The following is a 16,899-nucleotide window of genomic DNA, read 5'->3' as shown; positions in this document are numbered from 1 at the left end:
CTATGTTGTGTTTTGTGTACACTTATTTGTCTGTTTGTCTTTTTTTTTAGCCATGGCGTTATCAGTGTATTTTCGATCTATGAGTTTTAATGTCCCTCTGGTATCTTTCGCCCCTTTTATACAGACACCAATTTAACCAATATGATTCTCTCACGTTTCAAAGTATCAAAGATTTTGAAAATGCATATTCCGGGGAACCTTTTTATGTTGTCGTTACTTATCAACATCATAAATATTCCTGATCCGAAAAAAAATCATTTATCAATACTTGATATTTATTTTGTTTAATTATCACCTGTTTTATATTGTCTTTGCAGTTATAGTTTCATTTTGTAAATGTTTACATTTTGTAGATGTTTACATTTTGTAGAGAGTAACATTTGTTTAATTAAAGGTGTAGTTTGTTACTCTGATCATGAGATACACGAAGACTTAGACATTAGTGACAGGTACTCTACAGGTTTTTATGGTTCATACTTTTGTTTTTATCTTGGACAGTCATCATCAGCCATCAGGGTTGTGTAAATGAAAAAGATAAATAGCAAGTATATTCATTTCCAGCCACCCACCCCTCCCCATCCCGGTAAAAATTAGACAAAACCAATCCGCCCTAACATAATCCCCCACCACATCCTACCACTAAAAATAAATGGCCGTCCGTTACTTTATAAACTGCTCCTATCAAATATGACAGTAAGGAAAATCACATTTTTGTTATTTTAGTCATTGAATACTGATAACTATATTTGAACACTTGGGCATATTGGGTTATGACCTTGTTTACATTATTGAAAAGTTCACTCATAACTTGAATGCATGATGGACCCAAAATCGTAAGTTTATTTTTCTACATAACATATTAGTTGTATTTTCAGTCGTGCCCATAGTGAAAGTCTTTATTGTCTTAATATGCCTTAATTTGTTTTAGATCGATTGTATTTTAGTCATTTCAATATAATTTGTAGTAAAATATTGTCACGTTTTATGAGTGACATACTTTACACAATAATATTATGTACCTAACACACTTATAATAATGCATTGAATATTGGCGATGCAAACACACACCAAATGAAATATCACATTGATTTTTATTACGTGATACATAATTTTTTAATTTATATTGAGGATTTATTACGACTTGTCAATTTTGACCTAGTCATACTGTTTTGCATATGAGAGAAGGCAGTATGAAATTTATCCTCTGACAATTTGAAAGCTCATAAATGTCCATCATATTACTAGAAAGTTATCTGCTTACCCTTCCGGAGCACCTGAGATCACCCCTAGTTTTTGGTGGGGTTCGTGTTGTTTATTCTTTAGTTTTCTATGTTGTGTCATGTGAACTATTGCTTTTCTGTTTGTCTTTTTCATTTTTAGCCATGGCGTTGTCAGTTTGTTTTAGATTTATGAGTTTGACTGTCCCGTTGGTATCTTTCGTCCCTCTTTTATTATTTATATTCACGACGGTCGTCACTTTTTTTATGCCATCTGTTTTTTTCCGAGACATTCTACTCACAAACACACAATCCAATATTATCTAAACTTTAAGAATTTGCATTTTTTTTTTACCAAAAAATATATTGAAGTATTTTTACAAGTGTTAAATTAATTTTCTAAACTGCATTTACGTAATTATAGACATATGGTTACCATGAACTTGTATCGTCTGGCAGTTACTTTTTCTATTAAGTTGGATATAAACACGCAGCCACATTCGGTCGAAATAGACAGTCGTGTTTAATCGGAAGCCTCGTATATGTAAAATGCCAGGGTCTTTGTACGCTAACGAACCCTTTCAATAACTTTCTATGGAGTTCGGTGATGGCCTGTTGCATGGTAAAATTTTTATTATCTCCAACAATTTCGTGTCTCAAATTCCAGTTTCGACGAAAAACTCGATCAAATGACTTTTTTCGTAAAAAATGTAAAAGAATCACTTGTAATCCTTCGGAACTGTTGGTATATTTTAGCTTATTTAAAGCGAAGCCTCTGCATAAAATACGTTCCCGGGTTACTGATTCTCAATCTGTCATATTGGGATGTCAGTAACATCATTTACAGACATCAATTTAACCAATAATGATTTCCCTCACGATTCAAAAGTATCAATGATTTCGAATATTCAGGAAACTTTTTATGTTGTTGTATACATAATAAATATTCCTGATCCGATAAAAAATTCGTTTACCTATACCTGATGCCCAATGTGTTTCATTACAACCTGTTTCATTTTGTAGATGTTTACATTATGTAAATGTTTACATTTTGTACATTTTGTAGATGTTTACATTATGTAGATGATTACATTATGTAGATGTTTACCTTTTGTAGTTGTTTTCATTTTTTAGTTCTTTTTTAAATAAAGGCGGTATTCGTCACTTTCATCATGAGATACATGAATACTCTGGCATTGGCGATAGGTACTGTACATATTTTTATTGCTCATACAATTTCTTTGTTTTTCCTGGACATCATCAGCTATCAGTGTTATGTAAATTAAAACAGATAATGTATTTTCAGTTATCACTAGCCAGTATATTCATTTTAACCCAGTCCCTCAAACCCAACCCAAACCCCCGTCAATTATTAAAAAAAACGCCCATACTCAATCCCCCACCATACTTGACCAAGAAAATCAAATGTCTGTCCCCTACATAATTACCTGCTCCTATAAAATATCACGTCACTGCAGTTAATTCACATTGATGTATGTTTAGCCATTTCATAAGATAACTATAGTTGTGCACTTGATGACAAAATTGGGCTATGACCTTGTTTATATAAAATAGAAAAGTTCACTAATAACTGAATGCATGATGTACCCAAAATCGTTAGTTTATTTATCAATATAACGTATCACCTTGACTTCCCATATGTAAATAGACTTTAATCAAACAAACGATATATTCATATTGCCCACAACCCAGACAGCTTGTAGGACACCGGATTTTAATAAATATCAAAACAATGTTTACGAATATAATTCATATATAAGCATAAATACATCATAAAATCAATAAAATTATAAATGATGACTGAATGCCGGTATGCTGTATTTTTAAGTTAAATACCAAATACTAATAAAATCTCTATCATCCATGATCCTTCCGGGAACAACCTACTTAAACGAGTTAATTCGGTCAGAATACATTAAAAACTAAATATGTAGTGAGAAAAGTTGGAAACCTGTGTCCAACACCCAATACTGTGGATTCATTTATTTTCGTGGATATCAATTTTCGTGGATTGCTGAAAACTTGCATATTCGTGGATATTTGATTTCGTGGTTTTATCAATCACTGTATACAAAGCCTATTAAAAATATGCTATTCGTTGTACATTTGAATTCGTGGTTCGCCAGTACCCACGAATTCCCCGAAAATTGGTATCCAACGAATATTAATGAATCCACAGTACTCGAAAGACCAATATTTTAAAAATCGGGATAGAGGCTCTAAATGCCGTTTTGGCTTATTCTTAGCTGCTAGGTCGCAAATGGTTAAACATGGGAAGTAGGCTCTCAATTTCTTTTTTGCGTTTGCCTAGAGACTAGTTCCAATGTGTTTAAACATGGAGTCTATGCCCTCAATTCCTTTTTCGCTTGTTTTTGCATGTTCCTAGAGACTAGGCCCCGTTTGTTTAAACATGGGAACAAGCTAAGACTCCCAATTACTTTTTCGCTTGTCCCTAGAGGCTGGGTCCTATGTGTTTAAACATGGGAAGTAGGCTCTCAATTTCTTTTTCGCTTGTGCCTAGAGACTAGGTCCAATGTGCTTAAACATGGAATCTAGGCCTTTAATTCCTTTTTCGCTTGTTCCTACAGACTAGGATCCATTAGGTTAAACATGGAATCTAAGCCCTCAATTACTTTTTCGTTTGTTTTTTGCATGTTCCTAGAGACTAGGTCCCATTTGTTTAAGCATGGGAACAAGCTGAGACTCTCAATTCCTTTTTCGCTTGTCACAAGAGGTTAGATTCCATGTGTTTAAACATGGAATATAGGCTCTCAATTCTTTTGCATTTTTCTAGATGATATGTCCCATGTGCTTAAACATTGGAACAAGGCTCTTAATTACTGATTCGCCTGATCCGTGAGGCTAGGTCCCATGTGATTACACATGGAATCTAGCATCTCAATTTTGTTTTTGCATGTTCTTTGTGGCTTGGTCCAAAGTGTTTAATCAACCAACCAATCAACCAACCAACTAATCAATCAATCATTGCGTGCATGCATGTTTTGATTCCATGTGCTTAATAGTGGTCCAAGATCTCAGAGGAAAGACATTTTGCTTTTGTTCTGATTATTATTAGGTCTTCCCACTTTTCCATGGAAAGACCTTTTGGTTTTGTTCTGATTATCTTTTTTTTCTGCCTAATGTGTTTCTTTGCTTGTATTTTCTTTTCAACAGAAGACGCTTAGATGTCGAACAGTATAAACGCCGTTGAAACTGATACTGCTTAAGCGAACACTTGTTTTTGTTATCTCCCCTAACACTGTTTTGCTTGTGTCCACTACTCTTTCGCAACCGTTACAGAAACCGAAAAACTTGCTCGTTATATTTTCAGAATATTATGCAGAATTTTTTTTATCGAATGGTACCGGAGAATGCTCCATATGAGGGTTATTTACCTTGTGAATTTGATATAAGTGATACGCATTTGAAACTAGTAAACCATAAGTGATAGAGACATACGGTCTTTTGATTTGAGGTTCTTGGTCCAAACAAAAGAAGAAAACTATGGTCAAGGTCATGTTCTAAATTTTGAATTTGGCTTATTATCACTTTTTTTCAAAAACAGTATCAGATATTGACAACATAGTTTTACTAAATTGTTAGTTGCGACATGTCAAAATATTCATTTTAGTTAGAAGGGAACAATGACATTGAAATGGCAATTCTTCCCCCTTTTATATTTAAAATTACACGTAAGATAATACAAATAATTAACCATATCTATAATACTAAAATTACGATTTTTCAGCCGTCATCACGTAAAAACGACGAATCAAAAAATTCAACTTTATATATCACTAATATAGTACAAAGGTGTAGATTGAACATTACACCACTCCAGGCCCTTTTGTTTTCCACGTAATTAATATTGCCGATAATTAAGAAGTTCCGGGTCGAGTCCAATACCGATACCAATAGTATATTCACCTGTTACCTATTACCTAATATGTACATTCCACATCTGACAGGCGCACCACCAAACGGTGTATTTGTAAAGCAAAATTATATCCGGGTGAAATTTGATCCGGAGGAAAAAATGTCACAGTAGTTGTTGTTATTTTTTTATCCGGAGGAAAATATTTCCCTGGGATATTTTTTCCTTTGCCATGAAATTCTATCTGGGTAGTTAACTGATTGAATGGTTATTAGAAAAGATTTGTCCTTTAAAAATACTATGAAATAATAATAGTGTATTTGAAATGAAGCGAAATTGTTAAAAAAAAATGTATTATAATGGGAAATAATTTCACAAATTATCCTTGAAAAAATTTCCTGAAAATATTCAAGTCAATATAATATTTTAAAAAGAAAATTATCATGAAACATAGGAAAGAAAACCAGAAGCAATTTCAAAGATCGTTACTGTGAAAATAATATCATGATTAAATAAGGTTAGTGAAATACATGTAAAAGTGAGTTGTTTTCATGTCTCAGTACAAATATAAGTTGAAAAGTAAGGTAGAAATATAGTTGCATTACAACTGTTAACAGTATAAGAAGAATTTGATTATGATGATATTTTTAACTACATAAATAGTTTTTTCTGGGGACAGAGATGTAGTTGTTGATTATATGGAAATCATATAAATCAAAGCATAACAATATATTGGAACAAAAGCATTTTAACAGCTGGATAGTTTTTACCTGTGAAATGTTATCTGTCTTATTAAATCAAGTTGTAAGTCATCTTTTTATATAAATGAATATATAAAAAATAAGATTCAAGGAAAAATTTCACTATAAAATAGATTCAGAAATATATCATAATATTAAATATCTTTAAAATATAAATTGCTCATAATTACCTCCCTTTGATAAATTATGCAAATTTGGTCTACCTTAGTAAAACATTTTATAATTATAGTCCGGTATATATTGATTGTGAGTTACTTGCATAGTAGTTAATGGGACTCAATTTCACAGGGTTCTGTAAAATATAGAACGGCAAATATATACCGGTACATACTATCCGCATAACACAGATAGATTTTCACTCCTCTGGAAGAAATTAACCTGTGAAATACCATGCCTGGAAAAAAATTACCAGGACAAATTATCCTCAGGATAAAATATCACAGAGGAAGAAACAAACCGTTACATATTCAGGGTTAATATGCTATATACACGGGTCATAATCACAGGGTTGACACTACTAAATTGTCAAATAGCTACCTATTGTAGTATTCTAATCAGTAAGACTTTCTAAGATAACAAGACTAAAAATGAGGAACAGTTTTCAATTTGTTAGTGGGCATACATGACATAAAACAGCGAATCAAAGAATTCATCTTTATTTATAACTAATATAGGACAATGTTGTTGATTAAAAAATACTCCATTCCAGGACCTTAATTTGTTTTCCAAATAATTAATATTACCAATAATTGATAAGTTCCAGTTCGACGGGTTCAGACAGAAAGATTTGAAAGCAGAGAAAAACTGTGTATCTTATAATCGGCAAGACTTGATCAGATGACAATACTAATACGAAAATAAGGCTTGCGCATAGTTATATACCTTAATTCAGTCACGGACCCGCGATATCACGGGTGTGTTCAAATAATTAACCATATATAATAGAGACATACGGTCTGTTGATTTGAGGTCCTTGGTTTATGACCTTAAATTTATATCAAGGTTATAGGTAATTAAGATGTTCTAAATTTTGACATTTGCTTTAACTTCAAATGTTTACAAGTTTAAGCCAAATGACATACAGCCATAGGAATTTTGCTTTAGCTTGCAAACCATTTGACATTGAAAAAGTTAAACCGGAAGTAGCTATTTGGGGTACATATTTATGTCAAAGTTTCTAGAACCATATGTTTTTGGAATCAGTGTCAAGTAAACAATCAGATAAAACCAGAAAAGATATTTTTCAAACTGGAAGTAACATACTATCTCCCTTATTTCAAACAACAGTGTATAGAAACCATATATTTTGGGAATCAGTATACAATAATCTATCATTTGACACTTGGAATAAAATGTTAAACTGGATTTTGTAAGTTTAACACCAAAAAAGAACGTTTTGGGTGGAAATATCTCTGAACAACTGGTTTTTAATGATCAATTGTTTTTCTTCCGCCTAACATTTTTTCTTGCGCAGTATTGTTATTTCGCAAGAAGCGACTTCGATATTTAGTGTATGATATCAAACATTTTATATGCTTAATCGAACACTTTACCTTTTAAGAGTCATCTCCCCAAACGCTACCAAATTTTACCAAATTGCTCGTTATATCTTCAGGATAAGGATGATCGTTTGGATCGAAGTTATCATGAGACTCCATATGAGAGTTATTTCCGTTTATGCATTTGAAATAAGCGATATGCATTTATAGCTGATACATCATAAATGAAAGAGACATATACTCTTTTGATTTAAGGTCCTTGATCCCAAAAATATAAAGAAAACTAGGTCACATTTAAAGTTCAAGGTTACGTTCTAAATTTTGATTTGGCTTATTTTCACCTCTTTTTAAAACTTTACAAGATTTCGACAACATATTTTTTATCAAGTTCTTAGTTGCGACATGTCATTAAACATAGGTTTTGGCTGAAAGGGTACGTTGACATTAAACGGGAATTTACACCCCACTTATATTTAAAATTAAGTGTATGGTGATATAACTAATTAACCATATATAATAAAGACCTATGTACTTCTGATTAAAGGTCCTTGGTTTATGACCTTCAAATTGATTTCAAGGTCATATGTAAATTTGACCTTTGCTTTAAATTCATATTTATACAACATAAAGCATAGGAATTGGTGCATGAGGTTGAAACCAATATAACCTTGAAAAAGTCAACCGGAAGTGACCTTGTGTAAATCGGGAGTAGCTATTTTTAGTACTTGTTTAATATAAAAGAAGATAGAACCATTCGTGTCAAGTTAATTATCAAATGATACCAGAAATGATTTTTTTCAAACCGTAATTATCTCCCTTATTTCAAACAAAAGTGTAAAGGAACTATCTTTTTTAGAAATAAAAAATGAAATGTTAAACTGGATTTTAAAATTGTTATATCAAATATATCTTTTTGGGTGGACAGACCTTTAATTGTTCTTTGAACAATTTTTTTTAATTGGAATTGCATTTGTGTCAATCAAATTGTCTTTTGTCGTTTAACTTGTACATTTAATGGCTTTTATTTAATTTCAATCTCTTAATGAAATAATTGCATTTCATTTGAAGCTTGTCAGTTGAAGATCCAACAGCTACTTACCCCTTCATACCATACAAAGACTGGGTTTTCATGCCAACACCAGCAATAAGGACAAAGGGACCAGAGAAACACTTCCAAGACATTCACGATTATGAAACCAGAGAAAGTGACATCATCCTTTGCTCGTCCCAAAAATCTGGCATGTTTATTAATATAGTTTTTTTTATGTGGTTCATAAATATAAATAAAGTTGAATGAATGAATGAATGAATGAATATGTATTTGTATAAGCAAACATGACATTCTATGGCACTACATATTATATACACAATGTGACAAAAGACTGATCACAAAGAACACTACAATATACCTATCCAATAATATCTGATCTAGACGTCGATGCATTTTTCCAATAGTTACAAAGCTTAAAAGTAAGCGATTAAAAAGTAGGGTTCAACAAACGAGATAATTTAAAAGATTCGGCCATGAACAATAATTAACGTGGCAAAAACATTTCTGAGTGTTCTACTTGTTGGACATACCAATACAAAATCAATTCGTTCTGAACACATTGTATGCTGCAATTTACACATAAACGTATTAAAAAAATATGCAAAACTTTAAGTTTTCTATTTGTTAGGAACGCATTGGATACATGCAATTATGTCTATGCTCCAAAACTTTAAGTTTTCTATTTGTTAGGAACGCATTGGATACATGCAATTATGTCTATGCTCCAAAACTTTAAGTTTTATATTTGTTAGGAACGCATTGGATACATGAAATTATGTCTATGCTCATGAAGCAAACAACGGAGTATAACTCACTTGGACCGTGGTGGGAGTTGAATTTAGAGTACCTTCGACAACCGGAAGAGGTGAAAAAAATTACTGGTCCCCGTATATTCAGTACACATCTACCATTTAGTTTCTTACCACGGACACATGTAGACAATGGTCACAAGATTGTGTATCTCAACAGGAACCTGAAGGATAGATATGTATCACTTTACACGTTCTTGCAAGGAAAACTTGGGGTCCCCAAATGGACTTGGGCAGAATTCTTTGACGACTTTGTTTTGGAAGGTACTAGCAATGTTTATTCTTAAAGGTTCTAGCAGTATTTAGGTCACCGTATGGCCTTCAACAGTGAGCAAAACCCATACCGCATAATCATCTTTAAAAGGCCCCAATATGAGGAATGTAACACAATTCAAACGGGAAAACGATCTGTCTAATTTAAGTACAAAAAATTAACGAAAAACAAATATGTAAAACATCTATGAACGACAATCACTGAATTACAGGCTCCTGACTTGGGACAGGTACATACATACATGATGTGTTGGGTTAAACATGTTAGCGACATCCCAACGCTCCCCTTACCTGGGATAGTGGTGTCAAAATTTAACATAAAAGCGAACTAAAAAATGAGTGGGAAAAGGCTTAACTCATCAGATGGATACAAATAGAAATACATCTAACAAAAACACAGAGTGGCTAGGTACTTGTATATTCAAACAACAAAAAGACAATAAGTACTGATCTGAAATTGATTATACATAAGGATCTTGCACAGTCAGCTCTATTTCATCACTCAGGAGCCGTATTTTTGTTTTGCACCAATGTTTTTTTGTTTAGTTTTTGTGTCGCAGAAAGCTCGACATAGGGATAGTGATTTGGCGGCGGCGGCGGCGTTAGCTAACTTCTTGAAAGCTTTATATTTAGAAAGTGTAAGACCTGGAGGCTTCATACTTTGTACATATATGCCTCATGTTACGAAGTGTCTGCCTGTCACATGTCTAATGTCAGTATCATTCTATTTGTGTATCTAAGCCTTGAACTATAAATGATTCAAATCAAGATATCCATCCATTTGCTTAACGTTCTGACGTAAATTTGTGTTCCACAAACGCACATTTGCACGGTTTTTTTTACCGTCGTGTTAAACTAATGTGTTTGAAAGATGAAGATTGGTATTAGGCACTCGATTATACACAAATGAGGACATTTTTGCCAGTGCAGAGTATATACAAGTATGTCTTATATTGCTTATATTTTATATGACTATAGAAATGGCAGTTGAGTCTTATCGATATACCAGGCGAGGGTAGGTGTTAAGATCATACGGTCCCATTTGTACGTCAGACTTTTACCTTGTGAGCTGGTAAGATAACTCACACTTGTTTTTTGATATTCCAGGGCATCAGTGCAACGTAAATACCATTTAGATATTAACATAACAATAATGATGATTTATCAACTTATTTAGATAACTTGTATACTGGATGGTTTAATTACACGAAAGAAATGATTGCAGCTACCAAGAACAAGTCGAACAAAATATTTTCTGTCATGTACGAAGACCTTCTCAGTGTAAGTATGTACATGTAACTTAATTAGAATCATAACGAGCTGAGAATACCTTCTGTAACACGTATAGCTCATTTGCTGATTTCAAATTTTACGGCATTTTTGGTCTAAAAATTAACAATCTTTTACTACAATTAATTGACAGAGATCATTCGTTTTTTCCTTGTTCTCTAAATTTCTATACTTATCCTTTTTTGCATGAAAAGATCCCTAGATTACCTCTATGAAACATTTATCACAGAACGTTAAATGTCTAGAGATCAGCGGCTTTGTTTCCAGGGTATATGTTAATCATTGTCTTAAGCTTCTGGTGCCAATATTTGGGTCATTCACTGCCTTCTGTACCACAGGTAAAGCTCATTCACCAACTACAGTCACATTTTATTGTCAATCACTGCAGAATTGCCTTCTGGCATCAAGGTATGGGTCATTTGGCACTGTCGGTTACCATTGTTTCGTCAATCACTACCTTCTGTCACCAAGGTGTGGGTCATTAGTCACCTTTAGTCATCAGGGTAAAGGCCAATCACGACATTCTGTCACCACGTAATAGTTCCATCAGCGTCTTCTGGCATCATAGTAAAGGTCAACCACTGCCTTCTGTATGGGTTAATCACGTACTGTCTTCCATCAGACGGGTATAGATAATTCGCCACTGTCGGTCACCATGGTTTCGTCTGCCTTTTGTCATCAGAGTAAAGGTCAACCACTGCCTCCTGTCATCAAGGTATGGGTCAATCACTGCCTTCAATCACACAGGTATAGATCATTCGTCACTGTCGGTCACCACTCTTTCGTCAATCATTGTATTTTGTCATCAGAAAATATGTCAAGCACTTGCTTTTGTCACCAATGTATGAGTCATTTACTACTTTCTGTCATCGGGTCATAGATCATTTACTGTCTCCCGTCACAAGGTAAAGGCATTGTCTATCATTAGGGTAAATGTCAATCTGCGTTCTGTCACAATAGTATAGATCATTACCACAATTGGTCCAAATGATTCGTCATTATTTGCCTTTTCCGCCAGGGTATTGGTCAATCAGTGCCCTTTATCACCAGGGTATAGGCCAATTACTGCTTTTTGCCACCAAGGTATTGGACAATCATTGCCTTTTGTCACCAGGTTATTGGTCAATCACTGCCTTTTGTCACCAGGGCATGTCACCAGTGTATTGGCCAAACACGGCCTTTTTTTCACCAAGGCATTGGAAAATCAATGCATATTGTCACCAGAGGGTATTACCCAATCACTGCTTCTTGTCACCGGAGTATTGTCAATCACTGCTTTTTGTTACAGGGTATTGGTCAATCATTGCCTTTTGTCACCAGGATAAAAGTAAATCACTGCCTTTTGTCACCAGGGTATTGGTCAATCACTGCCTTTTGTCACCAGGGCATTGGACAATCACTGCTTTTTGTCACCAGGGTATTGGCCAATCACGGCCTTTTTCCACCAAGGCATTGGTAAATCAATGCCTATTGTCACCAGAGGGTATTGGTTAACCACTGCCTCTTGTCACCGGGGTATTGTCAATCACTACCTTTTGTCACCAGGGTATTGGACAATCATTGCCTTTAGTCACCATATTTTTTTTTACCAATCAATGCCTTTTGTCACAATGGTATTGGCTAATAGCTACCTTCAGTCACCAGGTTTTGGTCAATCAGTGCCCTTGTCATTGGTATTGGACAATCATTGCCTTTTGTCACCATAATTTTTTTTACCAATCACTGCCTTTTGTCACAATGGTATTGGCTAATACCTACCTTGTGTCACCAGGTTTTGGTCAATCAGTGCCCTTTACCACCAGGGTATATGCCAATTACTGCCTTTTGTCACCAGGGCATTGGACAATCTCTGCCTTTTGTAACCAGAGGATATTTGCCTATTACTGCCTCTTGTAACCAGGGTATCGGACAATCTCTGCCTTTTATCACCAGGGTATTGGTCAATCACTGCGTTTTGTCACCAGTGTATTGATCAATCACTGCATCTTGTTACCAGGGTATTAGTCAATCACAGCCTTTTTTAACCAGGGTATTGGTCAATTACTTCCTCTTATCACTATGATATTTGCTAATCACTGCCCTTTGTCATCAGGATATTGAACAATCTCTGCCTTTTGTGACCAGAGGATATTTGCCAATCACTGTCTCTTGTCACCAGAGTATTGGTCAAACACTGCCTCTTGTCACTAGCATATTGGTCCATCACTACCTTTTGTCACCAGGGCATTGGACAATTTTTGCCTTTTGTCACCAGAGGATATTTGCCAATCACTGCCTTTTGTCACCAGGGTATTGGTCAATAATTGCCTTTTTTCACCAGGGTATTGGTCAATCAGTGCCCTTTACCACCAGGGTATTTGCCAATTACTGCCTTTTGTCACCAGGGCATTGGATAATCTCTGCCTTTTGAAACCAGAGGATATTTGCCAATCACTGTCTCTTGTTACCAGAGTATTGGTCAAACACTGCCTCTTGTCACTAGCATATTGGTCCATCACTACCTTTTGTCACCAGGGCATTGGACAATTTTTGCCTTTTTTTCACCAGGGTATTGGTCAATCAGTGCCCTTTACCACCAGGGTATATGCCAATTACTGCCTTTTGTCAACAGGGCATTGGATAATCTCTGCCTTATGTCACCAGAGGATATTTGACAATCACTGCCTCTTGGCCCCAGGTTATTGGTCAATCACTGCCTTTTGTCACCAGGGACTTGGTCAATCACTGCCTTTTGTCACCAGGGAATTGGTCAATCACTGCCTTTTCTATCAGGGTAAAGGTAAATCACTCCCGTATGTCACCTTTATTTAGGCGAATCCCCGTCATCAGGGTTAAGGTCAACCGACTGCTTCTGATTCCAGGGTATAGGTAAACTTTAGTCATCTGTATTTAGGCGAATTTCGTCTTCAGGGTTAAAGTTAGACATTTACCTGTAACCAGGATATAAATTAACTCATCATAGATACCAGGACTCAATTTTACATATCCGCCAGTCGCGTGTTTCGTCTACAAAAGACTCATCAGTGACGCTCAATAAGTCAATGACTTTTGTTACCAGGGTTTAATGTCAATCAATAACCTCTGTCATCATGTAATGTGTATGCCTATGAGGGTGAAGTTCAATCAATAACTTTTGTTATAATAACAATGAATAGTTTAATTCTTCTATCGATAGCGTATTGGTCATAACAGTGACTACTGTTACCAAGTTAAGGCCAATCAATGAATTATGTCAAAAGAATATAGACCAAACAGTGAATTTTGTCAATAGGATACCGATCAATCAATTACTTCTGTCAGCAAGTTATAATATATGAATAAATGATTCGATCAACAATGTATAGGTCAGATATTTACTGCTCTCCTCAGGTACTGGTTACACAAGATAGCAAATGATTGCCATGCAATTTGACTGGTTTATTTTATTGTCGGGCAGGCGTTAAGACCACTGAATATTAATACAAACACAAAACGATTGCTTTGAACCAATCAAATGTTTCGGCAAGAAAGAATTCATATTTTCTCTTCCTTCTTATTAATTTTGTGTGCCAATGGGTAAATGCCAAACATATGTCACAATCGATGAGAAGATGTAACGACAGAACAATCACAACTGTATTTTTGGTATACTAGTATCAATATTTATTCCAGGATCCAAAGAAACATATTACTGACCTAGCTAATTTTTTAGAAGTCCCATACACTGACGAATTTATAAATGACATCGTAATAAAATGTAGTTTCAAAAACCTGAAGGACCATAAATTAGATGTCTGTTCTATTATTGATACAGATAAGAAATCAACGCTATTCAGGAAAGGTTTGTAAAACTTGTCAATTCATTTGATTATTTAAAAAAATACATAGAAATAGATCTGAGCAATTGAAATGTTTTTGAACCTTGAAATAGCAAAATTAAACTATAGAGCTTAATATATTGTCACCTAATAATTATCTAATGTTGAAGGGCATTTGTTGACTATCTTTTAAAAAATTGTTTTTTTTATCTATTTCATGTATTTTATTTGAATATCTCTACTTTTGACGTTTTCATTATATCCCACCTCATCTTCTTCAATTTTCGAGAAATGATTTTCTGTGATTTCATAATAATCACTGGGATACTAATTTTTGTTTATGTTGTTTGTACAGGTGAACCACAACTTTAAATACTCAACGAATTAAAAATTGTCCTTAGTTTTGAATGCAGACCTCATCAAAACTACGAAATCAAATGTAATAAAAAATGAAAGTTTTTCTTATTCCACGAAAACAGCTGGTATTACGAAAAAAATGAATCTACAGTATTTGATTTCGTACGAATAATTTTAACACATGTAAAACAACCACTGATGCTCAATTATAATGTATTTTCATACAATAAATGCGTGATTGTAGGGTTGGTTTCATTTTAAAATGATACCACAACGAGCGAGATACCTTTCCAAAACATAGGATATTAATATCGCTTTATATGAATTCGTGTTGCTCATGTTGCTAAAGCGCTGAAAAGTGTGGAAGGTTTGCTCCAGCTTTGCCAGTTATTTTTGTTTCAGTATCAAATGATATATGATGCCAGGAGACATATATAAAAGCTCCCGATAATTTGATGATTATTTAATCCTTATGGTTAATATTTTTCTTTCAATGCACGACTGTACAAAAGCTAGGGACACATTGTGTTAAAATATATTACGTGAATACAAATTTTAAAGGGCCATTATATTTATGTCAAATTCTTGATCACAGATTTGACTCAAATTCTCATATTTGATATACAACAGACTTAAACCAAATTACATTAAGTAAAAAATAAATAATCAACAATGCATGGACTCGATAATATGTATCAACCTGTCGTTTGTATGTATGTATAAACATCTTCTAATTAACCATCGAGATGACCTCCGAAGACTGCAGACGGTCATATAACCAAATACAAACATAGATAAAATATAAATAGATAGCAACCACGTGCAATTAGATTTGTCTAGTTGTAGTTCGGTTACATAGTAATTTACCATTTGTTTATTTAAATTTGTTTCACAACGTGTGTATGATTATCTTTAATATACTACATGTAGGTATAATTGTGTATGATTATGTTTAATATACTACATGTAGGTTTAATTGGTGATTGGAAGAATTGGTTTACTGTATCACAGAACGAAATAATGGAAGCCATCTACAACAAAGAAATGAGAGATGTAGACGTGAAATTTAAATATGAATAGCTTAATAAATGTTGTATCAAAGTGCATGAAGTACTTAGAAATTCAGATGGCGCTTCAGATACGATATATATATAATAAATAAAAAAAAAAAAAAGTCATATAAATGTTTTTTCACGAAATAAACATGTACATGATGTATGACAGAATTAGAAACTGTAATCTTTCTCATCATTATGATACAAGACCCTCATTGGTAGTAAAGGTCGTTAAAAAAACCTCGTCAGTACAAAACTATCGTGTCGAGTAACAAATGTATACATATATTAGGACATAGATTACTATGTCCAACGAGCAAGGGTGTCACTTGTGGAGCAGAAACTGGTGATTCCTCTTAATCTTTTGATATTAATGTTGTTGTGGGATTTGATGTTCTCAATCTTAAAGTTTTTTTATGTAATTATTTTGTAACTGGTATTTGTCTTTTCTCTCCTTAATATTAAGGTCATTTTGCAATGTAAATGAATATATACCGGATAACAATTTATCAGCTGACAGAAAACATTTTTTTATAATTATAAAACTGATTCCATTATTGGAGTACAAGGCTAGATTATTATTGTCAAAGAAATAAGTTGATAACTTATGAATTGTTTAAATGTTCATACTCTACTCGGTGACGCAGTACATTTACTTATTTTATTTGTGGAGTAAATACGTTCTCATCTATAATTAAAAATTCGCATTCACGTCAATTTCCATAATGTATACTCAAATATGCCGACGTATTCCTCATAAGACCAACGCCGATATGAAAATACGAGGAAAATTTGTATCGACATAAACAAAGGCAACAGTAGTTTACCGGTGTTCCAAAGTCATAAATCGACTGAGAGAACACAAATCCAAGTCACGAACTTAATCCGAGTGAAA

The 16,899-nt window shown here is 34.0% G+C and overlaps 1 protein-coding gene across 1 annotated transcript; it reads left to right on the top strand.

The window, feature by feature from the left end:
* Positions 1-740: 740 nt before the first annotated feature.
* On the top strand, positions 741-16,046 carry LOC134693049 (sulfotransferase 1B1-like). Its single transcript, XM_063553754.1, has 6 exons — positions 741-833; positions 8,441-8,610; positions 9,176-9,496; positions 10,683-10,786; positions 14,447-14,615; positions 15,920-16,046. Exons 1-6 carry the CDS (start codon positions 817-819, stop codon positions 16,027-16,029), a joined length of 891 nt encoding a protein of 296 aa, XP_063409824.1. The 5' UTR covers positions 741-816; the 3' UTR covers positions 16,030-16,046.
* The last annotated feature ends 853 nt before the right edge of the window (positions 16,047-16,899 follow it).

This window comes from Mytilus trossulus, chromosome 12, assembly GCF_036588685.1.
Source record: "Mytilus trossulus isolate FHL-02 chromosome 12, PNRI_Mtr1.1.1.hap1, whole genome shotgun sequence".
NCBI lineage: Eukaryota > Metazoa > Mollusca > Bivalvia > Mytilida > Mytilidae > Mytilus > Mytilus trossulus.
The sequence above is the reverse complement of the archived record's forward strand: the minus strand, read 5'-3'. Positions and strand labels throughout refer to the sequence as shown.

Excerpts from the sequence above, each read along its gene's own strand:
- LOC134693049 (XM_063553754.1), top strand. Across the intron at positions 8,611-9,175 it reads TTGCTCGTCCCAAAAATCTG|GAACGCATTGGATACATGAA; the intron begins GCATGTTTATTA and ends TATATTTGTTAG. Across the intron at positions 14,616-15,919 it reads ATCAACGCTATTCAGGAAAG|GTTTAATTGGTGATTGGAAG; the intron begins GTTTGTAAAACT and ends TACTACATGTAG.